This window comes from Oryzias latipes, chromosome 15 (assembly GCF_053564925.1).
Source record: "Oryzias latipes strain Hd-rR chromosome 15, Olatipes_Hd-rR_3.1".
In the NCBI taxonomy this organism is placed as follows: Eukaryota; Metazoa; Chordata; class Actinopteri; order Beloniformes; family Adrianichthyidae; genus Oryzias; species Oryzias latipes.
This window is the reverse complement of record NC_136251.1, coordinates 23,967,674-23,995,524: the sequence shown is the minus strand read 5'-3', so window position 1 is coordinate 23,995,524 and position 27,851 is coordinate 23,967,674. Positions and strand designations below refer to the sequence as shown.

The following is a 27,851-nucleotide window of genomic DNA, read 5'->3' as shown; positions in this document are numbered from 1 at the left end:
CAAAAAATGTTTGAAAAAGAGCTTTTTTGTGACACAGAAAATACGAGGGGAGGGGCAGCAGCGAAGAGAGGAAGAGGGGCGGGGTTGCTCTGTGCCAAGGTTGGAGGTGAATTTCTGATGGCCTACTGACGACGCTCTGCAGAAACTATGCCCCAAGAATAACGGGTTTTTAAATTAAAAATAAACCAGCATAATCATAATTAAAAGAACACTAGAGCCACTTAAAATAGACCAAAAGATGATTAGAGTTTTTTAATTTTTTTAAAATTTTCCTGGACAATGAGGACAGCTTGCGTGAAACTTAAAGTTTGAACTAAAAGTTACAGCAATAGCTTCATATCATGGAATGAAGACACTTTCCAACAGGCTATGCAGTTTTGAAGACTTAGCCTTTTTGTGCATATTTCATGCATTTTAGTTTTTATTTAAAAAAACTGGAAAGTTAATTTGCATGAAACACACATCAAATAAAAAACTATTCTTCATAAAAAGAGATCTTAAAAACAATATTATTTATACAAATAACCCAAAATGTGCCTAAAATGTTTTTAAAAAAAAGAAAACAGACTTTTAATCCTTTCTACATTATAAACTAAACCGTTTCTTACAGCGTATGTTTCTGTTAGCCATTTTAAGTGGAGTAAACAAACTATTAACAGAGAGGCTTAATGGTTTTGTTCTGTTTGCATTAAGCAAAACCTTTGTGGAAAATTATATTTAACTCTTATAGTTGTATAGAGAAATATCTTTTTCTTTTCTTTTCAGTTTTTAATGATAATTCTCATTAAGTCACAGAACATTTCATGATGAACTGGCTTTTTCTTCAACAAACAAATGTTAACTAAGAATGAAAAAGCTAAACATCTCAACAACTCAACACTACATTTTATTAACCTGTTGAACAACAACAACAACAACAACCCCAAGAACAGGAAGGGGCTTCAAGTTCAGCTCACTCCAGACACATTTCCAAATGGTTCAGGAGCTCTTGGTGCTGACTGGCTGCGTACTTAGCCTGGCAGCTGGGACACTCCAGGAAGCTTTCATTTAGCGCATCGCTGTGAGCAGAAGATGCCAGGCTGTCTCTGGACGTGTGGGAAGGTGGCTGAACGTCTTCACTTGAGCTGGAAGCCTGCTTGTTTCTCTGAGACAAAAGGGATGATTGGAAGTTACAATTAAGCTTTTAAAGTATAAGACCAATTTTTAAAGTGAAACATTACATTTTGTTCTCATTACGTTTAATAGCATTTAGGAACAAAACCTGATGGAATCAGTAAAAACACCCAAATATTTTCATCTTAGGAAATGCAGCTTAAAATGTCTACCATCTATTTAACCTTCAATAAATAAAATAAAGACAATATAACAGACAATAAAAAGCCTTACAGATAACCTCATATGAGTCAACATTTTGTACAATTATCACTCACATTTTTTTTTCAAAGAATCATCTTTGACCTAACACTGGAAAGGTTGCTCTTCTGTCACCATTCATTCATTCATCTTCTTCCGTTTATTCCCTTTGAGGTGTCATGGGGCTGCTGGAGCCTATCCCGACCAAGGGCAGGCGAAGGCAGGGGGCATCCTGGACAGGTCGCTAGTCTGTCGCAGGGTAGAGTGTCCACAATCACTCATCCATGCACTCTCACATTCACACCTAGGGACAATTTAGATTGACCAATAAACCTATGAAGCATGTTTCTGTTCTTGTTTTTTGGTCACCAAATACCTACATTTGAATGAAGTCATTCAACTACTATTTTTGTTAAAGACCCACTCCAATGAAAATCATGTTTTTGGTGTTTTTAACATGTTATTGTAGCTTTTTTCTTATAACGAAGGACATAATAAAGAAAATTGAGATTAAAACTGCCTTTTTTAGTTTTTCTTTATTCAAAATGTTGTGAATTAGGAGCAGATGAAAAAATGTTGTTTGAAAAAGCTTCGTTGTGACGTACAAACTACAATCAGCAGGCCACAAGCTCCCTGCTCCGCTCCATTCCGATGCATCTACTTATAGACAAATAGATCCATGTACGTCTTTATGTTCCCCGTCTGAGCTGGGATCTAGCTCAGAACTGTAGAATTACAAGGGGCTGTTAGCTAGTGGGAGAGCGTGCAAACAAATGCATGATGGGAAATAAGGGCAGGCTTACTCTGGGCCAACAGTTCCACCCGTAACTCAGGGGTACATTTCTAATGAACTCCTGCCGCTCTGCAGTAACTATGTTCTAGAAAACGGCACAAGTTTATTGATTTTTGGCTAAAAACGCCACAACCATGATTAAAATTCCACTGGGAACGCCTTTAAAAATCGATCGATGGAGGGTGACTTTAAATGACTGAGGTAGCTTTATCAGTTTTTGGATTTATTGGGTCACATCAGCATCTGAACTGAGCTGGCTCTATATTCTTGAAATGTGTTTAGCTTCTTCATGTAAGAAGCAGCAGGTCGGTGTATTTCTGAAATCAAAATCTGCCAATGACATGTTTGAGCGTGTCAAAATTGTTTTTTGACTTTTCACACAGAGTCTATGAGTTACAGATGTGGGCTGGAAGCTTAAAGTAGAAGTGAAACTCCCCGGAGCAGAGGCAGAAATGAAGGCCTGCACACGTGTTCCCACCAGCTGTTATGACAAAAGCCTCCAAACTATACCGTATATCAATCTGAAGAAAACTGTGTGTTTGTTATTTTTAACATGTTCTTGTGGCTTCTTTCTGATTGATGGAGGACATATTTAAAGACAATTTAACTCAATATTGCATTTCTGAGTATTTCTTCATTCAAAACGTTGTGAATCAGGAGCAGACAAAAAATGTTTGAAAAAGAGCTTTTTTGTGACACAAAAAATACGAGGGGAGGGGCAGCAGCGAAGAGAGGAAGAGGGGGCGGGGTTGCTCTGTGGCAAGATCCCGCCCACAACTCGGAGGTGAATTTCTGATGACCTACTGTCGCTCTGCAGAAACTATGCCCCAAGAATAACAGGTTTTTAGATTAAAAAAAACCCACAGCATAAGCACAATTAAAAGAACACTAGAGCCAATTAAAATAGACCAAAAGATGATCGGAGTGGAACTTTAATCCTAAACTAATTCTAGATCACATTCCATACCTAGAAGGCAGCCCATTTCTTCAGGAAATGAAGAAAGCTGACGTTAGTCGTAAGTTTCTGCTAACCTTCATCTCCTCGGCCCCATGGCGTTTTGCTTTTGGCAACATCTTAAGAAGTTTGACCATCTGCTTTCTCAAATATGAACAGTCATGTTTCTCATCCTCAAGATCTTGTGCAGCAATCGTAATCTAGGATTTAAAAATGATAAAAAAAAGAAACCATAAACTCCACAAGTTGTTCTATAAAATGAAGTGAGCATGAGCCTTTTTTTACTTGTCTCTTCAGGTTTGCAATCATCTTCTGGTCTTCGTGGTGACGATTTAGCATGAATCTCTGAAACAAATTCGCCTGGCAAGAGAGACCCCTCCTCTTTACTTTATTATTGTATCTCTGTTTCATTCAAAACAATGACACGTTTCATCAAACTACCTGCAGCTCAAAGTTTGCTGACTTTCGCCTCTCGTCTCTCAGCAGCACTTGCAGATCAGTCTCGTCCATCAGTGGTTGGTTTTCCACATGGCAGCTAGCTGGATCCTCCTCTGCTCGCTCTTTGTTTGCTCTTTCAACATGCAGCTGATGCACGAGCTCCTCCAACTCCCGCTCCTTCTCTTTGCACCTGCATGTCATCTTGTTACTTACCTTCATCTCCTTTTTTTTTACCAACTAAACTGGATTTTGGATCAGATATACCAGCTTTGAGCGATAATCAGGTTCTGATGGGTCATTTCCACTTGATCCTGACATGTTTTGAGGTCCTCAGTGACTTTCTGCAGAACTCCTTCAAAATGCTCTTGCATTTGGGTTAATTTCCCAGCTGCCACAAAGGAAGCACATGAGTGAAGTTAAAGGGCTGACTGAATAGTAAAAGTAAGGCATAAAAATTGTTCTTGCATAATTAAAAGAGTTCCATCAAAATCTTCTGCATTTGTGTAAAACTGATATCTCCAAAACTGCTAAAGATGAACTTTTTCTCCAACACAGGAAAGCTCTATGGTGAAATCTTGACATCTTAAAAAACCTTGTTGTGACCGTTTGTTGCCCTTGTGGTGAATGTCCACTGCCCATTGTCGCTTTGACTCACCATTTGAATGCTCCTCATTGTGCTGCAGCAAGCGCGCCTGATTGGCTTCATTCAGATGCTTCTCCAGCCATAACATTTTGGCCAGAATCGCCTTCACATAGGCCTCTCTCTGCTGGTCATAATTCAGCCATTGCTTGTTCTTTTCCAAAGCCTGAGGGGATTTGACCAAAGAATAAGAAGCACATTGAGAAAGACAGAGAGGCATGAGCCAAAGGAATGGCTGAGAAGCAAAGTCACTCAGCAACACGTGTCAAATCGACTTTCATTAAATTCTCAACCCACCAAAAAAAAAAAAAAATACCCACATAGAATTAAAAACTGATTTATACCACACACTCACATCTCTGAGTTGTTTTTTAAGATCCGACGCAGCTTCATTGGTCATGGAAGCCTCTTCATCTGCTGCAAAGTCCTTTAACGCATAACATTAAAATGCAGTTAATAACTGAAAATTCATAATTCTGGATAAGTTGTTGCTACACTTCATAAAACAAAAACCTTTTTGCCAGCAAAACATTTTAGATTTAACAATACAAAAAAGCCCCACAATTTTAAATATGTCTTAATTTAATAAGTACTTGAAAACATTATTTTGTCTTCAAAATGTTGGCATTAGTTCATCTGTTTACCAGCAGATACGGAACTTCTAATTGCAATAATAAACATGACCACATGGGGGCAGACTAACTTAACAACGAACACAATCTGCTACACTTTTACTTCATTCCTGCTGTTTGGGCTGAGATTTAAAACAACTGCTACTATTTTATAGCAAAAAATGAGCCAGAGGTGAAAGAAACAAAAACTTGTGACATTCTAACATGTAGCAGAAATGAAAGGTGGAATGTAAAACAGGTTTTCAATGGTGCTGCTGTGGAAAGGGTGAGCTGTTCCTGGGGGTGCACATCTCAAATGACCTGTCTTGGAACCACAACACTGCATCACTGGCCAAGAAAGCCCAACAAAGCCTGTACGTCCTCCACAAACTGAAGAGGGCCAGAGCTCCTCTCCCCATCATGCAGACCTTCTACAGGGGCGCCATCGAGAGCATCCTGACCAGCTGCATCACCGTGTGGTACGGAGCCTGCACCGCGTCCTGCCAGAAGACTCTGCAGCACATTGTAAAAACAGCTGAGGAGATCATAGGTGTCCTTCTCGGACATTTATCGCTCCTGCCTCACCCGCAAAGCCAACAGGATTGCAGGGGACCCTTCTCATCCATCCCAGAGACACTTCAGCCTGCTGCCATCTGGGAGGAGACTGCAAAGTCTCCAGGCCAGAACCAGCAGACTCAAGGACAGTTTCCTCCATCAGGCGATAAGGAAACTCAACTCCCTCCCTGCCCTCCCCCCTCTGCCCCCTCCACTCCCTGCTACAAACGTATGAAATGCAACGACTGAAATACCTGCTTCACCAAAGACTGCCATCACCGACTCATCTACTCACTGTTCTTAGCACTGCTGTCACTTTAACCATCTCATTGCTCTTTTGCACTATTTAGAGTGGTGTTATTCTTTTGATTATAATTATTTTATTTTATTATTTTATAAGCTGCTTGCACTGTGGGGCGAGAGGAAAGTAATTTCATCTGTGCTGTATGTCATGTGTATGCAGCATATTTGACCATAAAGCTGACTTTGACTTTGACTTTGAAAAAGTCAGGTTTATGTTTTTTGGTGAAAAAAATTTAAACAGGACAAAACGACAAGTGAATTTAGAATTGAGCAAAGCATCGAAAAACATTTACATGTGGTTTATGAAATAGTGGAATGAAAGTTGAGTCTGCAAAAAGAGCAACATTTCTTTTCTTCTAAGACCTGCTATACCTGCTTCCATGGAGCGTTGCTCTCAAGACCTTGGCTCTTAGCTGAAGTGGTCCCAAGTTTCTTCTTGACTTCTTTGCTGGAACTAGATCTGGCTTTGTCTCTCATCATGTTACCGGTAATATCAGCTGTCAAATTGTCTTCTCTTGTAACCAACTGCTGAGGATCCTCGAGCTTCGTAGTTTCAAGAGACATAAATCTCTGCAAGAAAAGATCATTTCAATGCATCAAGCTACAGAAAACATCACATTCAATAATACATACAGAAACTGCCACTCTAGCAAGGTGACTCCTTTGCCAGGAACAGCGGTTATATGGAGAAACTCCTTGTGACTACCTCCACAAGCCTGTTGTGCTCCGCATGATGACGTGACAGCTCAGCCAGGGTCTTCTTCAGAAAGACGTTCTCCTTCCTCAAGACTCGGATGGTCGCGTAAAGCTCCTGGTTTAACTGTTTCCTCAGTGAACGCTTGTACTTAGAAGCTGTCATCTTTGCCACCTGATAAAAAGAAAGTGGAGATCTCAAATTTAAAAAAATAAAGAGTTTTGACTCAAAAAACTTTGCCATTCCCATAGGAACAGAAAAACTTAAGGTCTGCAACTGTGATTCAAAAGAATAATGTTAAAGTTTCTGATATTAGGCTCCAATAAAGAAGTGGAATAAATTCTGGATGTGATATTATCAGTTTTTGTTGCTTTCAGTTTAAATCCAAACCTTGGACTCATAAAATGCTGGATTTCAGTTAAAATCCTAAAGAAGTCACTTTGTGGCGATAAAACTCTGTTTACAATTAAATTAATTAGAAGCAAAACAAATAATAATAATAATAATAACTCTGTTCAAAAACAAAATTGATTTAATCTTCAAAAATATTGTCCATAAATAATGATTTAAACTGATGACGGAACTTTGAAAAAAAAATCAATGCATTTGTTTCTTTTTGAAATATAATAAACTAAAGCAGGTTTAGAATAGAATAGAAAGAAAACGTTATTGCTTACAAAAAGGGGAAATTACTGTTTCCATAGTTCTGATAAAAACATCAGATAACAACAACAATAATAATAAATCAAGTTTATCTCATAAAAATAAACTAAACAAAAGTAACAAAAACAGACTTTCATCATTACTGTCACTCATAGTACATAAAACAACCAGGACATCTTTCACGTCATTTAAATGAAAAAAAATATGTATATTTTATTTGTTTAGCAGTGTTTGAAGCTTCAAAGTGATCATTAAATGGCAATTTATCTTACCTTTTAGGAGCTAAGGAGAAAAACAAATTCAACTGAGTCAAATCGTTAACTTGTTTTGTCTACGTACTACTCTTCTTCCCCCCCAATATAATTCAGAGAAACGGGTTATCGTTGCCAGCCAGGAATGCTTCTTGTGACGAAGAAACGCAATAAATAACGAAAACTAAAGAACTAGTATTCTGCCGAAATGTCACCATAAACCCGTTTAAATTATAAGAGTAAAATCATACTTTATTATCCTGAAACAGATAGCTAGCTAGCTAGCGGTTAGCTTGTCTTTTTTGACAAAATAACGCGCGAAATAAAATACGTTTAAAAAGTATTGTATAATAATTATTTTTGTCGGTTAATTTTTTTAAATTATTCTTTTAAATATCTTTGTTTAAAAATTGTAAAAATGATGTGAAAATAACAAGTAAATAATAATCTATTTTAATAATATTATTTCTTCAGTGCGCTGGTAAGGTGCTAAAACCTGTTAGTCCACTTGAGGGCGCCAAAAACAAGCATTGGATAAGACCGGGTTTCTTTGCTGTCAAAACACATCTGGATCATTGAGATGAAGCAGGAAAAAAAGATTCAAGTAAAGCGAAGTTTCTTCAGATAATATTAGTCACGGCTGGGGCTGTACTCCAGTCTCCACTCTTCCTCTCATTTGAGACTTTTGGACCCCACTGAAAGGACTAAATGACTTAAATTTGGATTTCATTGCAATATGTTGAGGGTCATAGTAGAGTGCGCAAAAGGGATCCCCAAAAAGAAACTAGGAAACCCAGATCCTATAACTACAGTTGTGTTTAGAGGTAAGAAATTTGTTGAACTGTTTTATTTTCTTTTCTTTTATGGATAATCCTCAACATTTTTTCCATAACAATGTATCTTAAATTGAATTTGATTTCCCCTGATACTTTTTAGGTAAGTTCAGGTTTTGACTGTGATTCAAAAAGCAAAGAGTATAACTGGATAAGGTGAAAAAAACGAGAATTTCACATGCAAGTGCAAAGTTTTTTGAGCAAGTGTATTTTTTTTTATGAATCACAATAAAACTTGATTAAAGTGGCTTAATTTTGGTTTGACAAATATGTCACTTTACAAAAGTGTTTTTTTTAAACTCCCCCTCAAAAACAACAACAAAGAAATAATGCCCTTTAGGTGTAAATTATTCTTAAAAACAGAAGAATTTCCTGTTGTAACCCAAATGTTTCTTTGAAATTGGAAAATCATAATAGAGTTAAACATAGGGTTCTTCTCTTTAGTTGTATTTGAATGACCTCGGTTTTCTAGAAATATTTGTTTTGCTATTCTGTCAAGCTTGAATGTCCTCCCGAGGAATGTTAATATTGGCTTATAATCATGTCATGTGCATTATTTCTTTTTTTGTTGTAATTCACTTGTAAAGGTTAAGGAATAAAAAACTATGTGGGATTTTGCATTCTCATGTCTTTGCACCAACTAATAGCACTGCAGTAATGCCCTCAACAAACACAAGTGCAACTTTTAACATCTTTGATTTTTTTGAGGAACTTTATTTAATTATGATAAATATATAGATGAGAGGTATGAATTCAGAAGAGAGTACTTTTAGAGGTCTACTCAATTATTAGTATAGTAATATAATGGAGATGTAAAATGCATTGTTATTTGTAAATGTGTTTGTCTTTACAGGGGAAAAGAAGAAGACCAAAGCAGTTAACAGTGAGCTGAATCCGGTTTGGAATGAAGTGAGTGAGGACTTGCACCCCAGTGTGATTTACTGTAAAATTCACTTTTTATGCGTTTATTTGAATTGATAACCTTGATAGCTTTTTGAGATGACCCCTTTCCTACACTTCCAGATCCTTGAATTTGATCTGGACGGCTCTCCTTTGGATGCATCTTCATTTATTGATGTGGTTGTGAAGGACTACGAAACCTTTGGGAAACATAAGTAGGGGCTTCTAAAACCATAACAATTTGTAGTTTTTTGGTTTCTTTTCAACTTGTTTTTTGTAAAACAAAACAAAAATTTTTTTTTTCTTTTTCAAAGTCCTTGATTTTTTTTTCTTAAAATCTCAGTGGGAAATCTTTTGTTCAATTTATCAAAAAAATTATATCTGTATATAAAACACAATATAAAAGGTGAAAATAAAACAGGACAGTTCAATTTACGAACTGTCTTCAGATATAAGAAAGACTGTTTTTAAATATGATGAAGAGTCTTAACTTTTAAGCATTTTAAAGGAAAAGAAGAGTAATTGCATTTTTTCTCAAAACCCCAAAGCAATGAAATAAGATGAAACTTGCTCTTCACTGTTTATCGCAACCGTGTCAAGACTTGCTTAGAGAGAAAATGCATAAAGTGAAACCCCCACAACTGCTGAAAGCTGAAAGTTGCATTCATTTGTTCTTCTCAGAACGAAATTTTCCCAAATAAAGTTGTAACTTTTTTGTTGTTGTTTTTTTTAAACATACTTAAACAGGACAGAGCTCTGAGTATGCTCTCAAATGTCCATGGAGTCACTTTAGTGACTGATTGTCATCAGTACATTTTATTTTGAAGTTGGTGCTGAGGACGTGGCTGACTCAGCCATGCATGCTTTCCAGTGGTTTTTAAAGAATTGCTTGTGTCCTGGCTTGTTATTCATGCGCCTCGGTTCAGAAATCAAACATTCACACAAACTTTCCAAGAAATCTTTTGAGCCCTGAAGACAAAACGTGGCAACCATGATAAAACACTTGAGGATTACAAACATGAACTAAAATAGCTGCAGAGCAGCATTTAATTATGTAGTTACATTAGTTACGTTGTTCATACATAATTTAGCAAGGAAAAATGTTTTTGTTTAATCTTTCTTTTTGGTTCTGTGAAGTGGTCAGTGATACAGAACATGCTTTTTTTTCAATTATAACAGTTTTCTATTCCTTTTGTCTAAATATCTATGAAATCATTAAGGTTTGCCAGGTGACTTTGATGTTTAGCTTTTAGCTTCTGACTGTTTCCTTTGAATCAAATATAAAATATTTGGTTAAAAAAATGTGACTTAAAAAAATGTCCAGTGTGTTGCAATTTTGTGAATAATTTATGTTTTTAGGGCCTTCCTTTTTCTCCTCCTATCAGATGCTTTTGTTGGTAGGGAAAATCAAGAAGTAAGTGTGGAGGAGTAACAAGTTCCCCATATTTGGGGATGTTTCCATCCACAGTTCTCAGTCACTTCAGATGGAAAGGGTTCCATACTGTAATATTGTTTGACCAGAGCAGAGATTTGTTGGAGCTGAAGACACTTTCTTATTAATGTGTATCAGTGAGGTTTCTGCTGATAAGGGATTTTCTGATCTCCTTGCAGGTTTATTGGCTCCTCAAAAATCTTGTTGGGAGACTTGGCCGGTGGACATGTGGCATCCCTCCCATCCAAAAATGTGCCTTTAATTAATGAGAAACAACAGATAATTGGGGTAAATCCAGATAGTTAAGATCATTACTTTTTGCTGAGTAATTAACCACCTTGATTTTTCAACCTTTTCTATAGGCAACAATTTCTCTTCTTATTGTGTATGAGAAACCTTCCAACGCTGATGATCAAACAGACGAAGACATGTCTGACGGTGGTAAGGATATGTTTCTGTTTGAGAAGCTGTATTTTCTTGAGATATTGTCTTTCACTTTGGGTCAGTTTTAGATTTTCCTGTAACCAGAAGATGTGTGTTTGGGCTAATTCAATTAATCATTTTATTTTATTCACAGAGCATGTGGAGAACGGGGAACAGGGGGATGTGGTTGGAGGAGCCCAGAGCCAAAGTCCAACAGTTCCCACTTCACCAAACCTTCCTGCACGGTCCGACAAAAAGCCACTTTGCCTTACCAGAAAGAGAAACAAACCTCTGGCCAGTGAGGCTCAGGACTTCCAGGTATTGTTTGAGTTTGATTATACCTCCTGAATTACCACTTAAGTCAATTTAGGAAGGAATTTGGGTGGTTAACTACACAACTGACACCAGTCCTTAAAAGTTTTAGCGGCACTATTCATGTTTGACAGTGATTGTAGAGCATTTTGTAAAGAAAAAGTAATCATTTATTATTAATAAGACAAAAAAAATCTCTCTTTTTTTCTATTAATCATAACAGTTTTTATTAATATTGTTTATAGAAATATTTTTTTTATCAAACTTTTGTTCACATAATTGGTTATTGCACTGCCATGTTTCAATTGCACCATAAAAAAAAATCAATATATTTTCTCAGTAAATGTTCAGCTCTGTTTTTGTGTTCTTGTATGTTTGTCCAGATTCGGGTTCGAGTAATCGAGGGTCGACATTTACCTGGCATCGACATCAAGCCAGTAGTGAGAGTACTTTTTGATGGAAAGACTCACAGAACGAATGTCAGAGGAGGAAATAATCCGTTTTTCGATGAGGTGAATAATCAATACATGAGTTTACAACTATTTACTACCTTTTGACAAACTCAGGCCTTTATAATACACTTGTATTATAAGGCGAACTTGTGGTGCTTTTTTGTAGAAAGGGTTCATCGTTGTGTGCCAGTTTAGCAATTGGTCAGAATACAAGGCTGCAGCAGCTGGTAGGCGAAAATTAGACTAAGGCATAAAAAGTCAAACTTGAGACAGTGTAATTAAATACTTATTTAATACTGAAAATGATCACATTGACCACATGTGTCAAACTCTCAAGCTCTTGAAGGCCTTCATGTTTTCCAAATAACTTGCAATTGTAGCTGCTCAATGGTAAAACACACCTAATCCAGGTAATCAGCAGCAAGGGCTGGGTTTCTCCAAAACCAGCAGAATGCCAGCCCTTCAAGCCTGGAGTCTGACACCCCTGACATAAACAAAAGCTAAAATAGAGAGGGTTACAAATTGACTTAGAAGTCAGAACATGTGGAAATCACAGGACACCAAACAGAGCAACTAAATACAGTTGCCCAAGGCTGGAAACAATGAAAAAAATAAAATAAAATCAAACTAAAGAACCAAGAAAAGAAACGGTTCTCACAAACATAAAAACAGTTGCACACAGCATACTATATATCCAGTTTTCTCCTTGCAGTCTTGTTTGTATCCTATTTAAATCTCCTTCATCTTTGTCCTGCGGCTGAATACCTCAGTCCGGGCTGGCCAGCCCTGGGCCTGGAGAGCCACAACCCTGCCTGTTTTCTAGTTCTTCCTGACCAGGTTACTGCTGATTGACTAAACACATCTGTTTTAGGTCCAGCCCGAGCTAGATAAAAATCTTGAGAGCCCATTGTGTGCAGCTCTGAAACATTCTGGATGGATCTGTTCTCTCATTTCAGTAGTAGCCCTATGACAGGTGCAGTCTTTGAAGACTAAAGTTGTTTTCCACATCTTTCTGTCCTTTGACTCCTTCCAAAAGCAGCTTGCTTTTGTCAAAAATGAATGGTTTTACACTTTGACCAGTCGACTTGTTTTTAACTTGTTTTTTTCTTCTCTTTTGTAGATGTTTTTCTACAATGTTAACATGTCACTCTCAGACCTGTCTGATGAGAGCATCACTTTTTGGGTATAACCTTCTTTTGTGGTAACACATATGCAGGGGTTTTGTTGACCTTTCCTCTATTTTTATTGTTGTTTTTTATTTTTTTTATTTACTTTACAGGTTAATCATTCCTTCTTCCTCAGATCAGAAAGTCTACTGGGAAAGTTCAAAGTAAGGACACTTAATCAAAGCATTTGAACAAACTATTAATAGATTTTGTACAATTTTTATGAACTTTTTTCCCCCTACTCACAATTAGCTGGATGTGGGGTACATCTACAATGAACCTGGTCAGTGGGAACATTTGCTAAAAATGTTTAGTGTAGTTTATATGGTGTGCATTTAAATACTGGATTTAAGTTTGTGATATGTATTATCTGAAGGTCACGCCATTATGAGGAAATGGCTCCTGCTGAAGGATCCTGATGACTCCACCATGGGGGCTAGAGGATACCTAAAAGTCAGCATAATCATTATGGGCACTGGAGATGAAGCACCGGTATCATCATTGTTTTCTTTCATCACATTTCTGCAGTTTAGGGTAGTGCTGAAAATGAGCATGGAAACAATTCCTTCATTGTCTCTTTTTGGCATCAGATTGAAAATAGACTATTTAGGGCTGAGCAGGATGACTTAGAAAGTAACCTGTTGGTGCCAGCCGGCGTCTCCATGCGGACAGCCACTCTGAGCCTGAAAGTCTACCGTGCCGAGGACATGCCGCAGAGTGAGTAAAAATATTTTGGAACATTAAATGCCCTATAGGAACTGGATGTTTTGTGGATATTGTTTTGTAGTGGATGACGCCACTGTTCAGACATTAAAGCAATTCCTTGGAGGAGAAGGAGACAAGAAAAACTTGGTCGATCCATACTTGGAAGTCAGCTTTGCTGGGAAAAAGGTATTTTTATTGTCTCTGATTGTTTTTTGTGTGCAAAAAAGTAAATGTGCCAGTAAACTTAAAGCTTGGTTATAATCTTTTGCTTGTTTTTAGGTGTGCACTAAAATAATTCAGAAAAACGCAAATCCAGAATGGAATCAACTCATCAGTCTCAACGTCAAAGTAAGATGTGCCCCCCCCCCCCCCCCCCCCCCCCAAAAAAGAAATACAAGTGGGCCGATTTCCAACTAACTCCACATTTTCATGTTTTTTATAGTTCCCGTCCATGTGTGAATACATCAAGTTGACCATGTATGACTGGTAAGCAATGAACTTTAGTGATCTGCTGTGGATCATGAAAACGGGCTTTGATGTGCGTTTGCTCTTCAAGGGATCGTCTGAGCAACGATGATGTCATTGGAACAACATTCTTAAATCTGAGCCAAATATCTCACTCTGGTGGCAATGTTGAAGGTAATCCTTTTAATTTTTATTCACTGTTGTCTATGAACTTTTATTTAAAATTAAATTTTTATGCACATGATTTTTTTTTAACAGACACACAAGCAGAAGCTTGCAATGCAGTTTCTGAAGGTAAATGCATTTTCCCTCTGTTTTGCATAAAAAAAATCTTTAAGCCTGACAATATATTCATAAATAAAATTTTAACTTCTGATTATGTTGGTGACGGTTCTCAATCATCCATGTTTTTCCAAAGTCTTGAAGTTGAGTCATAACAACTGGACTTAAAATATTTGCCACTCCGGTGAAGATTTTAAGTCGTTGTTATGACTCAACTTCAAGAAAATAACTCCTAATTAGTTATAGTTGTGTGATAAACATTTTTTTACCCAATAAAAATGGGTTTAAACAAACTAACATTTAATCAGATTTAATTATGATTCAAGAGGAATCCTGGATTTGTGAATCGAGATCAATTTGATTTAGAATTCTGTCACGATCTTTAATACCTAAACACTGCACTGTACGTGTTAAAACACACTTGAGCTTTCAATACATCAGTAGAGATCAAAGAATGATAAGACAAAGAATGTAGGAGCTAACAAAATAACATAAAAAATAAAAATAGTTTACATAGAAAAAATATAGCAATAACATACTATCAGAATAAGAGCACAAATTATATGAAATATGCATTTACCATGCGACTACTTTTGCTCTTATAAATGTATCATTAAAGGCTTTTTCCCACTAAATGCTCTTGTTGTTTTGTAGAGTTTCTAAAAAGAATATTTGTGTTTGTCAGTGGGTTCTACAGCGCCAGAGGTTGGTTTCCTGCCAGCTTTTGGACCTTGCTTTGTTAATCTGTACGGAAGTCCAAGAGAGTATGGTGACCTGCCTGACAGATTTGAGGAACTAAACTTCGGCAACGTAAGACAGTTTCTGCTCAAGTATTCAAATTCGTAAAAACCTAAATGCATTCTGGCTTGTTGCAGGGAGAGGGCGTTGCTTACAGAGGAAGGGTTCTTGTAGAACTTTCCACGCATTTGGATAAAAAAGTTGAGAAGAATGTAGATGACATTCCCAGGGATGATGTCTTGGTGGCACAGGTAAACATTTCTTACCGGTAGCCTGTCACTGTGAGTGTTTCCTTTGGATTTTGCTTTGATGAGTTTTCTTATTGTCTTTCTCATCTGGCACTTAGAAAAAAAAAAAAACATCTTTTCCGGATTCTTTTGACTCTTCTTGTCAGAGAAATGACTGTTGTTGCACTGACCTCTTACTGTTCCTCGTTTTTTTATCTGGGTTCAGAAGTTTCAGCGCAGGAGGAGGTACTCTCTGTGCTCAGTTTTCCACAGTGCCTGCATGCTACAGGAACCTGGCGGGCCAATCCGGTTTGAGGTCACCCTTGGTAATTACGGCAACAAGCTGGATTCCACCTGTAAGCCCCTGGTGTCCACAACCCCAAACTGCTTTGCTGTGTTTGATGGTACGAACTGAAACTTCCGTTTTGTCCAAAACACACACCATCCATATAAAAGTAACTATCCTCTCTAAACTCTACAGGTAATCATTATTATTACCTGCCCTGGGCTGACACCAAGCCGGTGGTGATCCTCACTTCTTACTGGGAGGACATCAGTCACCGTTTGGACGCCATCAACATACTTCTCTTCACTGCTGACCAATTGGTAAGAAAGGTTCACTTTCTTTCATCATATCAACACAGTGTGTTTGGCATTTGTCTGAGAATATGAAAAATGAGGCTTTTAACCGCAGTTTGATTTTCTTTTATGTTTTTGTTTTTTCAGGAGTCAAACCTAAATTTGTTGAAAACAGCCATCTCAGCAAAGGAACCTGAGTCACGACTGACAGAGATTTGGCTCAAACTCCTTGACCACATCATTGAGGAGCTTGTTAGGTAAAACAAACAGACCATTTGGGTAGTATAAGTGTCTTTGATGCAGAGCTTTTATTTTTGTTGAAATTGGACTTTTTTCTCCAGCTTAAAGCTTCCGGCCCTCGAAGACCGGCTAAATGTAACAGTGCTGGATCTCCAAAAAAAGAATCTGCGGGAGGCTGCCGTGTACAACATCATGCAGATGGCCTGCTGCATGAAAGAAGAAGCCAGAGATATTGGATCTACAGTTGCTGACATTGAAGACTGGCTGGACAGAATCAAGCAGCTGGCAGAAGAGGTCTCTAATAGATATATAGTATATATTCAGAAACATGGAGCGGAAAATGATATCTTGTATCATGTGTTTTCGTCAGCCTCAAAATAGCATGCCTGATGTGATCATTTGGATGTTCAGAGGAGAGAAGCGAGTGGCTTATGCCCGAGTCCCAGCCAACCAGATTTTATACTCTAGCTTCAGCAAACAGGCTTGTGGTAAACATTGTGGAAAGATTCAGACCATCTTCATGCAGGTGACAGAACAAACATAACCTTTGACGTCCCCTCCAATGCTAAATCTTTTTTCTTTTAAATGAGAAATTTTGCCACCTTATTCTACTTTTTTAAGTATCCCATGGACAAAAACAAAGGTGTGAAGATTCCCGCTGAACTTCGTTTCAACATGTGGCTCGGCCTCTCTGTTCATGAGAAAGAGTTTAGCCGCTTCTCTGAGGGAAACTTCAGCATCTGCGTTGAAATGGTAATAAAAAAAAAAAAGAAAAGACTTGGCCCTAAAAATTCAAATATGAATTTTTTCATAAAATGTTGCTTTTTTTGAATTGCACAACTTTTTTAAAACACATCCTCTGTCGCTTTAAAGTACGAGAACCAGGCTTTGCTTGGAAAATGGGGAACTGCTGGACTGATCAATTGTCACAAGTTCTCAGATGTTACTGGAAAGATCAAGCTCAAACAAGAGCTGTTTCTGCCTCCCCAAGGATGGGAATGGGAGGGAGGTTGGTTTGTTGACCCTGACCGATGGTATGTATTTAAACTCTGTACCATGCACAAACACACGTTTTAGGTCACTGGAATGCATGACTTTAAGTGCAAACATCCTGTTATCGCTCCAGAATTGGACATGCTATAAAACACTTATCAAGCTGAGTGTTTCTTTTATTTGTAGTAAAGAAAAGATGCATACTGGAAATACCCTATTTATTTATGACAGTTCATAAAGACACATTTCACACAGCACACAACTTCAGAACAAATGAGTGAAAGTTATTAGAATAGTAACAAAATCTGAACTTTTGTATATTTCCAACCATCTGAAATATTCTTCAACACTGGTATTAAAGCACGAGTTAATTTCTTTTTTCTCTTTAAAGATTTAAACACAAAAATGAAAAAAAAGAAAGAAATTATTTTAAAATGATTGCCAAACAATCAATTGTGGCATGTTAAAATTCAAAATAAGATTAATACTTAAAATCAAAGTACAATACAAGTTTGGCTTGATGAACATGTAAACATACACACAAAAATGTTCACATTTTGTTTTTCATACATTTCCCATTTCAAAAATCGCATTTCTTGTGATTGTTGTGTCTGGTGATCTGCAGTTTGTTGGCTGAGGCAGATGCAGGCTGCTCAAAGTTCACAGACGAAGTTTTTCAGAATGAAATCCGTTTTCCTGGTGGAGAGTGGAAGCCTGCTGCTGAGCTGTACACAGATCTGGTATGCTTTATCTCTTCCAGAGAAACACATAATTCCTTTTGTCTGTGGAATAATGTGAAATATGTTATTGATTTAAGCTAAGAAAACTTTCTGTCTATGCTTTTTCTATAGTAAACATTGCATTTTTGCTTCGTGGATAGTTTTTTTTGGTGTTTATTTTAGTTATATGCCATGTACCCGGCAATTAACGCCCTTGGCAGATCTATTTCCTGTCTGTATGCCACTTCTTCTAAATCAGGGTTTTACCTAAATAACTTAGCATAAATAATCAAAGGGTCATTTATTTAAAAAATTGGCATCTAGACCAGGGTCCTGCAGCACTTTTATCCCTCCATTGAGTCTTGAAGAAAAATGCTAAGGATTTGAATAAATAGTTTGTAGTTTTGTTTTAATTTTTTTTTTTAGACAATGAAGTTTTGACATTTATGTTTGCAACTTTAATATCTCAGATAACTGAGTAAAATTATACTAATCGATTAAATAGTTTAATCTATTTTTATTATCTATTTTTACTATCAGAATAGGTTTAAAGCACACCTTCTTATATGCCGTGTTTCCTTGCTGTTTAGAGATTTTAAGTTCTTAAAGTATTTAAATGCATTTAAATGGATAAACAAAAAGGAGGACTCTACTCCAATGATGTCAAGCTTATAGTTGATAGTAAAAGGAGAAAAATGAACTAACAGTTTGCATTATTTAATGACTGAAATATTTCACACTAGTTTGGTTTAAAGGCATAAGTATGCGTGTGTGAACACTATCGATTTTGTGTACATGTTGACATGTGGACATTTTTTTCAGCCAGCAGGTGTGTTGATAACATTTGAGTGTGTGTGTGGACAGGCCCCGCCCTTTTTGTACTACAATTGAACCTTACCGTAATGATAAACAACCAGTAAACTTGTTGCTTTATGCTGCTTCATGGTCCCCCCCCCCCTCCTATTATCACCCTCTTAACCCCCCCTCTCTCTAACATCCCTCTCTCTTCTTCCCTTCTTTCCTTTTCCGTCCGGTTCAACACCAAAGATTTTCAAACATGATTGAAATTAATAAAGTCTGGCCTCAATTACAAAAGGGGTTTATTCAGACATACCTTTGGTTAGTCTGAAGATTAATAACCCCTCTTGTTAAAGTAAAATATGTCCAACACAAGAGGCCGTCAGCTCTCATCTGCCTGCCCAGCTGTTGGACAGGACAAGTAAAAAAAAAAAAAAAAAATCAAGGCACTTGCCACTTTTATTAATAGATAAAAATAGTATACTATAGTATAAGTCATGTTTCTTTACTGTTGTGGCAGACAGACTTATAGTCTTATTGAAACAAACTTTGACTAATTACTCTTCAATCTTATAAAAGACATACACTTTTTTTGATTTAAAACATAACAATCAATGAAAGTTTTTTGGTTCCATGCTTTCAAACAAATAAATTGTATTAGTTGTATACAAGGATGTATTATAACTTTGAATGCATGAGAACAATGGCTATCTGTGTGCTGCATAGAATGGGGAAAAGGTTGCAAGCCCAAAAGAGTTTGAGTGTCCTCCTGGATGGACCTGGGAGGATGACTGGAGTTTTGACAGCAACAGAGCTGTAGATGAGAGAGGTAATCCTTCAAAAGAGTTTTTTTTTTCAAAATCCCTTTTGACTTCTGCTTTTTTATTTTGTATTTTAATGTTTTAAATGTGAACTGAAGTGTTTTAATGTGATACCAGGTTGGGAGTATGGAGTGACCCTACCCCCTAATGAAAAACCCAGTTCCTGGGTTGCAGCAGAGAAGACGTTCCATGTTCATCGCAGGAGGAGACTTATCCGACCAAGAAGGAAATTATCTGGGAAAAAGACTGTTGCCAAGGTTTGGAACGAGTAAAATAAAAAAAGAGAGAGCAGATATGTGACATATCTTAACTTATTTGTTTGTTTCTTTTGCAGAGACGAGATTCAGAGGAAGGCTGGGAATACTCTTCCCTCTTTGGTTCAAAATTTCACATTAAGGAGCGCTGCTCTGACACCTTTCGTCGCCGCCGCTGGAGGAGAAATATGATCCCTTCACACTGCTCTGGTTGTTCTGCCATCTTCAAGCTGGAGGGAGTGTTGGTGAGTTTTAAACAAATTAGGTTGGCACAACAGCAACAGCTACAAATGCCATCTGAGTCACTTCCTGGAATTCTGAACCTGCATCACTGCTCCTCTCAGAAGCTAGCAAAAATGCAGGAAGTTCATATTTGTTCAGTATTCTGTTCTTCAGAGTTTATTCTCAAACATTGTTGCTTTTTTCAGAAATGCTATTTTCTAATTGCTGCCTGTGTTTTTTTTGCCAGGGGGCAAGTAAAACAGAGGAAGACAAATTGTTTGGTGCAAAGACCCCCACTGTTTCCTGTCATTTCAGCTGTGAGTAACTTGGTCAGATAAGATCCTTTCCCTGTCTCAGATGCTGATCAAAGACTTTAATCACCGCTTCCCAAATTCTTTGGCAGTGATTCAGTGAATGCATACTAAAAGGTTTCAAATCCTCTCCCTTTAGGCTCGTACATTTACCATCTCAGGGTGTACATCTACCAAGGCAGGAATCTCTGTCCCATGGACCACAACAGCTTCTCAGGTAAAATAAAAATAAAAAACGAGCATGAAATGGAAAACTTTAATCAGAAATAGACTTCTTCTTCTTAATGCATTGTGGTTATGCCAAACAAATAAAACAAAAAAAATAAAAAGACAAATTTCTATTACACATTTAAAACAAAATGTTCCATTTCAAAGTGCTTGATATGAACACATCATGAAAAAAAAACTTTAAAGCCACATGCGCATTGAAAAATATGAATTACCTTTATCATATAAATCAAAAAATAGACAGTGAAAACCCAGCAAAATCATGTACGGTAAAGGAAAAACTGAAGTTAATGGAAAAACATTTAAATTAAGTAAAAATGCTGTTAAAAATTAGTAAATTAGTGATTATAAACAAAAAAAATAAATTAACATCCTTTCTAAAAGGTTAAGTGAAACTATAAAACTAACAGCGATGCTCTGGTTTTTCACAGATCCCTATGCCCATGTCTCATTTCTGCACATGAGTAAGACGACACACGTCATACAAAACACACTGAACCCCATATGGGACCAGACTCTCATATTTGAGGACATAGAAATCCATGGAGACCCTCAGACTGTTGCCAGCTGTCCTCCCGAAGTGGTCCTGGAGCTCTATGACAGCGATCAAGTGGTATTTTCTTTTCTACGTTCAGCAATTTCTTGACGAAAACACAGAATGAGATGGAAAACTTTTCTCTATCACCATGTGCCATCCTGTTGTGTTTGTAGGGCAAGGATGAGCCCATGGGTCACTGCAAATACCCGCCTTTGATCAATCTGCAACCTAATATTGGTTGCAGGCCAAAGCTGCAATGGTTGCCAATCACCAAAAAGGGTCACAACGCTGGAGAGCTTCTGCTGGCTGCCGAGCTCCTACTGAAGGTATGACGACACAGGAAGTGGATTTACTGTAAATTTTGTGCAGGTGCAATAAGGAAGAACCTGTGCTTTTCTTTCAGCTGGACGATGATGATCTTCCAATAGTTCCTCCTCGGCGGAGTGAGAAGCTCTACATGGTTCCTCAGGGAATCAAGCCTGTTGTTCAGCTCACAGCTATCGAGGTAACTTCACAAGCATTTAACTTTCACTCCTAACTTTGCAAGATACGACATGATCCACTCACCTAAAGAATTCTTTCATCAAACTTCAGGTCCTGACTTGGGGGTTGAGGAACATGGAAGCCTTCCAACTGAGTCCAGTGTCCTCCCCCAGCTTGATAGTGGAATGTGGGGGGGAGACTGTTAAAACTGCTATCATCAAAAACTTCAAAAAGAACCCAAACTTCCCTGGTTCTGTATTACTCCTCAAAGTGGTATGAGCCATAAATGTTTTCATTTTATTGCATTTTATGAATATTTCCATTTTTTCTTTTTTCTTTTTACGTCTGTCTCACGCACAAATCACAAACATCTGCAGACACTTACTGGTAAACCGAGAATGGGTTGCATTTTAATTTAGGAATTACCATCACCAGGTAAGTAAAAACTACATTTGACAAAATGCAAAGTCATTTTGATTTTTAAGTGATTATTCTCTGAGATTAGGTTAATTTTTTTGGTTGCTGAAATATGGACACGTATCTTGGGTAAAAAAAAAAAACTTAATTTTTTTAAGGTTTTTTAATGAAATGCTATCAAAGTGGATATGTTGTTACCTGTCTAATTAAATGTCTACAATAAATTAAAAAAAAAATACTGTTTTGAAATTTCAGTTTTGAAAGTTTTTCTTGTTACTCTCCAAAACGTGTTTGGTGAAACCTTTTACCACTTTTTTCTGAAGAATTTGGTTGATTTGTCAATTTAGCAGCTAACAGACTAAAAAAGTGAACATACAGTATGCCAGGTTTCACACACCAATGAAGAACACACTGTTAGTGTTTTAAACTAGAGATGATGCTTTGTTAGCATGCAGTGACTTAAATAAAATTGACATAAAGGTGGATCATGTTTAAAAGAAAAATCAGTTCCATTTTTCACTAAGATTGGCTAAGTTGTGGTTTATATAAAAAAAAAAGGATTTACCATTTGACTTATTTATCAATTAGAGAATCAACCAAAACACTTAAAGACCCACTCCAAATAAAATTATAGTTTTGGTTTTCTTAACATGTTCTTGTGGCTTTTTCCTCATGATGGAGGTCAAATATAAAGAAAATTCAGCTCCAAATTGCATTTGTGAGTATTTATTTATTTAAGTCATTGTGAATCAGGAGCAGATAAAAAATGCTTTTAAAAAAGATCAAAAGATGATTGGAGTGGGACTTTAAATTAAGTTGCTATGTTGAATCCAAAATTTTTGGTGAACAATAAAAGCACTCGATGTATCAGGGTTTGAAGATGGCATCTTTAAATTCTCAAATCTTCCTTACATTTTCAGAAGGTATACTGTTTTACAGGACTATATTTTTCTGGTGAATCTAAATGTAATAACAAAGGAAACTCCCTTCTAGCTTCTCCCCAAAGAGGAGATGTACGCACCTCCCATTGTGCTGAAGGTAATCGACCACAAACCCTTTGGTTGGAAACCAGTGGTGGGACAGTGCACTATTCGCTCTCTGGGGGAGTTCCGCTGTGACCCGTACAGGACTAACAGTGACATCTGCATGTCCTCCAGAGGTATCTACACTCATGCATTGCTTTGCTTTCACACATCCACCAATGAGTCTTTTTAATGTTTTTGTCTAATTAACTTCACAGTGGCAATGATGGCGGATGCCCAAGAAAATGTTGTCATAGACGTGGAATCCAGAGCCATAAGTGAAACAAGGGTAAATAAAGGTTTTCTCACTTAAATTCTGTGACAACAGTTTTGATTTGCTAAACTTTCTTTGCTTTTCCCCCTTCTTTTCACAGCTTCAAGACGAAAAGGTTAGACCTAAAAAACAATCCACGGAACCATCTACTAATCTAAAAGATTTATTTTATATTTGGAACAGGAGGATGAGGCTGTCGACTGGTGGAGTAAGTTTTACTCTTCTCTCGGAGAGCAACAGAAATGTAACCCTTACCTGAGGAAAGGATACGACACATTGAAGGTGACACATTTCATAGATTACGGTACTTAGACCACAGAGTTGGATTACTTTTAGGTTTCTCCATAGGTGTGGAACATTTCACTCTTGGTATTGCTTTGACTTTGACATCTTTGCTTCACACATTCTTATTATGCCTTTCACTTTGACATTTTGTCAGGTTTACAACTGTGAACTGGAAAAAGTGGAACAATTTCAGGGACTGACTGACTTCTGCAGAACAATCAATCTTCATCAGGGCAAAACTGTTGATGATGACGAGGATCCCTCTGTGGTGGGACAGTTCAAAGTGAGTGTCAGAAATGCAGAGTTAAAATACCTGTTGCTATTGAGTCTAATTGCAATGCAACTCGGTTTTTTTCTCTTAGCTCGAGCCTTCTCTCTAGTGGACGATTTGACTGCATTTACATGTTTTTTATTTTATTTACCATGACAAAGGTGGATAAAGGTGGAGAGGATTTCATGTAATCCATGGAAACCAGTGAAGATCACAAATCATTGAAGAAAAAAGTTCAGCTGTCTTGTGGGGTCTAGATGACCCAATGTCAAAGTGCCCAGGATAGCACAAGGGTTAAAGCTGGATAATGCCTGTTAAAAAAAAATCAGGCACCACACTAAACTGAAGACTGTTGTGCCCAAGAGCTTAAATTTACAGACGTTTGCTGCAAACGATAGCCCGATTAGGCAAAAGTCAGCCATGAATGTAAACAATTTTAACAGCTTTTTGTATTTTGCAACACTCTCTGAAAAGCTTTTTCTTTGTTATTTTTCCTTTAAACTCTCCCATGCTTTGTGTAGCCATGAACTTCTTTGTACTAAAAACTTAATAGAGGCCACTACTATTTGAATAATAAGGGATAAACCTTTTTTCTCAATAGTGTGAATGATTTTTCATTGCTTCTCAAGCAAGTTGTTGCACATTAATGCTTTGATTTTTCATCAGCGCAAAATACAGTAACGTGAGTTTCTATTGATGCTTATAACAAGAATGAGGAAGGGTGGAGTGCCACTTCCTGTTCAACTTCACTGAAGTTTGTTTTAAGATACGATGATAAAAAAATAAAGTGAGGGGTTAGCCCTTCCTCCCTTTTCATCTCATTCATTAAAGTGCAACATTCAGTGGTACATACACCCATGACTATTATAGCTTCTGCAATTTAAAACAGAGAAAAGGTCGTACCTTGGCATGCAGAGACCAGACAAAGAAACAACTGCATTTTTAATTGAGTATATTTCGATTCAGAAACATGTGTACTGTTTGATTTTGAAAGGGGACAGCTTTTAACCAACTATTAAAACTTTGTTGTTTTTGCTTTGTTTTCAAATCAGTTAATCCTCTTACCCTAAAAAAACGGCATTACATTGAAAGCCTTGGCTTTGCTCTCTTTGGTCTTCAGGGTTCGTTCAAGATTTACCCATTGTCCGATGACCCAAGTGTCCCTGCTCCTCCTTGCCAGTTCAAAGAGCTCCCTGAAAGCGGACCACAGGAGTGTCTGGTCAGAATATATGTGGTCCGCTGCATTGAGGTGCAGTCTAAGGACTCAAATGGCAAGGTGAGTTCAACTGCAGCTAATCCACCTCTGTAGTTTAGAGACAAAAATAAACTGTTCATATTCTACGTTGTTCTTTAAAGTTGTGATTTTTTTTTACACTTAGTGTGATCCATACATTAAGATCACACTTGGTAAGAAAACACTGGATGATCGAGATAACTACAAACCAAACACCCTCAGTCCAGAATTTGGAAGGTAGGATGTCAATCCCTTCTTTGATTACTTCCCTGCAAAACAAATAAGTGCCACCAGAACGTTACAAGTTTTCTTTGTTCAGGATGTTTGAGTTGTCATGTACCCTGCCTCAAGACAAAGATCTAAAGATTGCCGTTTATGACTTCGATAAGTGGAGCCGAGATGAAGAGGTAGGCGAGACGGTGATCGATTTGGAGGACAGGCTTTTGTCATATTTTAGGCCATGCTGTGGTCTGCCTCAAACCTACTGTGTGTAAGTGTGCATTTGCTCAGGAGGGTTTAGATATTGTCCATACGGTCAGATAAGATTTGCAATCTTCTCTTATCTGTAATTTCTTGCAGGTCAGGGGTAAATCAGTGGAGAGATCAACTAAAGCCATCTCAGATCCTTCAGAATGTGGCCAAAATGAGGGGAGTTCCTCCACCAAGCATAGAGGAAGATGGCAGATCATTGTTGTTCTCAGGAAAACGATACCACCTGCAGGATTTTGGTGCATTCACAGTCTAGTCCTTTGATATCACTATCTTACTAGCTGTTTTTTAGGTTTTGCATCATCCTATTGCATTGTTTGTTAATAGCTGGAATATTTTTGAACTTTTTCAGAGGCAAACATTTTGATCCACTCACACTTAGGCCCAGAGAAAGAAAGGCTTTCCCTGCATGTGCTCAGAAACTTGGGCTTGGTGCCAGAGCATGTAGAGACCAGAACCCTGAGCAGTTCCTACAAATCAAATTTATCACAGGTAACACTGACAGCACGTGTATTTCAGGATGAAAGAGTAAAGGTGCATTCAGGGATTTAAAAGGAAACCATTGTTTTTTTTTAATTGTCTTTTAAATGCAGGGAAGAATTCAAATGTGGGTGGACATTTTCCCCAAAAGACTCGGCTTGCCTGGCCCGCCATGTGAAATCAGCCCCCGCAAAGCCAAAAAGTTACTATCTTTTGATAGTAAAAGCATTACAACAACTCATTGTAACGCAATTAATCATTATGTTTCAGTGACCATGTTTCTTTCATCTGTGTCAGGTACTTTTTGCGAGTCATTATTTGGAACACATCAGATGTCATTTTGGATGACGCAAGCATCACTGCAGAGAAGACAAGTGACATCTATGTGAAAGGGTGTGTTCCTTTTTCCTGTTGCTCTCTTTGCCTTTTTCTGATTTTTATGTGTTTGTCTTATGGACTTCACATAAAACATCCTCTTGACCTTTCAGGTGGATGCCTGGAATGGAGGAGGATAAACAAAGGACTGATGTGCACCACAACTCTCTGGATGGAGATGGTAACTTCAATTGGAGGTTCATCTTTGAATTTGAATACTTGTCTGCAGAGCAGCTCTGTGTCATCTCCAAGAAAGTAGGTGTATTTAGACAGCAAATTAATTAATGACGTGATCTAGGTCAGGGACTATGAGTTTATTGTTTACGCAGGAACAATTTTGGAATTGGGACAAAACAGAATATCGGAATCCACCTAAACTGATTGTCCAGATCTGGGACAATGACAGGATTTCATTGGATGACTACTTGGGTAAATAAATATAATTTATTAATGAGATTGCATTTTGCACAAACATTTAAAAGAAATATTTAATGTTTATTCACCATACAGAACACAAACTACTTTCACAAAATTGTTCTCCAAGGTTCTGTTGAGCTGGACCTGCTCAGGCTTGTCCCTCCTGCCAAGACCCCAGAGAAGTGTACCCTTAAAATGTTGCCGGGAATGAAAGGAACTGTTGCCTCCAAAGCAAAGCCCACATCCCTTTTCTCCCGGAAGTCTGTGCGAGGCTGGTGGCCATGTGCAAATGCACAGAATGGAAGTTGTGTGCTTACTGTAAGTTTACTCATGTCCTCAACGTGATTCCATTTCTCCACACACCCTTTAAACAGCCAACATTTGAATGATTTTACAGGGAAAAGTAGAGATGACACTAGAAATAGTGGATGAGAAGGAAGCAGAGGAACGACCTGCTGGGAGGGGTAGAAATGAGCCCAACATGAATCCCAAACTGGATCCACCCAAGTAACAAACATGGCTCTATGTCCTGTAACTTATATGCATTTACACGATGAAAATAATACTCTTTATGCTTGCTCAACAGTCGCCCTGCAACATCTTTCGCCTGGTTCACAAACGTTTCCAGTATTCTAAAGTTCATGACGAGGATCAAGTTTAGGTGGATTTTCGTTTGGGGAGTTCTTCTTGTGTTGGCCATCTTCTTCCTTGGGATCATGTTCCTCTCTATACCTGTAAGATCTCAGTATTTCACAATCTATTGTAGTTTAAGTGTGGTTCTAAGGCCAGGATTTGTAGTTGATTCTAAGCATATTGGTTAGCTCAGTAATCCTGTAAGTTGTCATTAATTTCCTCACAGAGAAATCTTTTTTTCCATCCACAGAGTTACTTTGCAATGAAGATTGTGAAGCCTTTGACCTGAGAACTACCAGAGAGACATTGTTGGTCTTCCTGCAGCCCAATCTACCGTTTTTTAAACAAAGTTTGAGCTTCAGTCATTTCTTACAACTTCAAAAGTTTGAATGGAACTTTAACGTCTTTTTTTTTGCACTCCTTACTTGTTTCTTTTTTAAAACAAATCAGGTTCTTGAGTTTCAGACACAAAATAAATAAATAAAAATGTATATTTGATTTTTTTTAATATCTATAAATTCCAATGTTCCAAACACTGCATTTCTTTGATAAATAAAAAAAGATTTATGCATCAAAA

At 37.5% G+C, this 27,851-nt stretch overlaps 2 protein-coding genes across 5 annotated transcripts; one reads left to right on the top strand and one right to left on the bottom strand.

The window, feature by feature from the left end:
• Positions 1 to 865: 865 nt before the first annotated feature.
• Positions 866 to 7,918, bottom strand: LOC101157722 (centrosomal protein of 55 kDa). Of its 3 annotated transcripts, none has more exons than XM_011484436.4 (10): positions 7,278 to 7,918; positions 6,355 to 6,516; positions 6,021 to 6,218; positions 4,535 to 4,606; positions 4,195 to 4,345; positions 3,804 to 3,927; positions 3,543 to 3,729; positions 3,387 to 3,461; positions 3,179 to 3,301; positions 866 to 1,144 (listed from the first exon to the last, which is right to left on the bottom strand). In XM_011484436.4, exons 2-10 carry the CDS (start codon positions 6,505 to 6,507, stop codon positions 953 to 955), a joined length of 1,275 nt encoding a protein of 424 aa, XP_011482738.2. In that variant the 5' UTR covers positions 6,508 to 6,516; positions 7,278 to 7,918; the 3' UTR covers positions 866 to 952. The 3 variants fall into 3 exon arrangements, with proteins under 3 accessions (XP_011482738.2, XP_020565225.1, XP_078788408.1); XM_020709566.2 differs by lacking the exon at positions 7,278 to 7,918 and adding an exon at positions 6,733 to 6,905; XM_078932282.1 differs by lacking the exon at positions 3,387 to 3,461 and having other exon boundaries at positions 7,278 to 7,762.
• LOC101156429 (myoferlin) lies at positions 7,841 to 27,851 on the top strand. 2 transcript variants are annotated; one of them, XR_013647890.1, is made up of 54 exons: positions 7,841 to 8,080; positions 8,943 to 8,998; positions 9,113 to 9,204; positions 10,601 to 10,709; positions 10,784 to 10,862; positions 10,999 to 11,162; positions 11,540 to 11,668; positions 12,729 to 12,791; positions 12,888 to 12,938; positions 13,027 to 13,057; positions 13,151 to 13,266; positions 13,365 to 13,491; positions 13,562 to 13,665; positions 13,759 to 13,827; positions 13,922 to 13,965; positions 14,036 to 14,118; positions 14,203 to 14,238; positions 14,912 to 15,036; positions 15,102 to 15,215; positions 15,418 to 15,595; positions 15,673 to 15,797; positions 15,918 to 16,027; positions 16,112 to 16,304; positions 16,381 to 16,536; positions 16,632 to 16,763; positions 16,884 to 17,044; positions 17,629 to 17,743; positions 19,247 to 19,349; positions 19,459 to 19,598; positions 19,676 to 19,840; positions 20,065 to 20,134; positions 20,268 to 20,345; positions 20,788 to 20,969; positions 21,068 to 21,220; positions 21,298 to 21,399; positions 21,489 to 21,650; positions 22,788 to 22,953; positions 23,035 to 23,105; positions 23,191 to 23,205; positions 23,274 to 23,372; positions 23,530 to 23,658; positions 24,767 to 24,922; positions 25,026 to 25,117; positions 25,200 to 25,287; positions 25,460 to 25,608; positions 25,722 to 25,861; positions 25,963 to 26,051; positions 26,147 to 26,242; positions 26,338 to 26,479; positions 26,554 to 26,653; positions 26,769 to 26,959; positions 27,039 to 27,148; positions 27,228 to 27,375; positions 27,525 to 27,851. XR_013647890.1 is itself a non-coding variant. In XM_023963518.2 (54 exons), exons 1-54 carry the CDS (start codon positions 7,993 to 7,995, stop codon positions 27,561 to 27,563), a joined length of 6,108 nt encoding a protein of 2,035 aa, XP_023819286.1. In that variant the 5' UTR covers positions 7,841 to 7,992; the 3' UTR covers positions 27,564 to 27,851. The 2 variants fall into 2 exon arrangements, 1 of the variants encoding a protein (XP_023819286.1); XM_023963518.2 differs by having other exon boundaries at positions 25,200 to 25,370.

Bases quoted from the DNA above. Each gene is read 5' to 3' on its own strand.
- LOC101157722 (XM_011484436.4), bottom strand. From the start codon at position 6,507: ATGACAGCTTCTAAGTACAAGCGTTCACTGAGGAAACAGTTAAACCAG. The intron at 4,346-4,534 runs GTGAGTGTGTGG...AAATCCCCTCAG, and splicing joins TTAAAAAACAACTCAGAGAT to GCTTTGGAAAAGAACAAGCA. The intron at 3,302-3,386 runs GTAAAAAAAGGC...TTTAAATCCTAG, and splicing joins TTGCAAACCTGAAGAGACAA to ATTACGATTGCTGCACAAGA.
- LOC101156429 (XM_023963518.2), top strand. From the start codon at position 7,993: ATGTTGAGGGTCATAGTAGAGTGCGCAAAAGGGATCCCCAAAAAGAAA. The intron at 16,537-16,631 runs GTGACAGAACAA...TACTTTTTTAAG, and splicing joins TTCAGACCATCTTCATGCAG to TATCCCATGGACAAAAACAA. The intron at 22,954-23,034 runs GTATCTACACTC...TTAACTTCACAG, and splicing joins CATCTGCATGTCCTCCAGAG to TGGCAATGATGGCGGATGCC.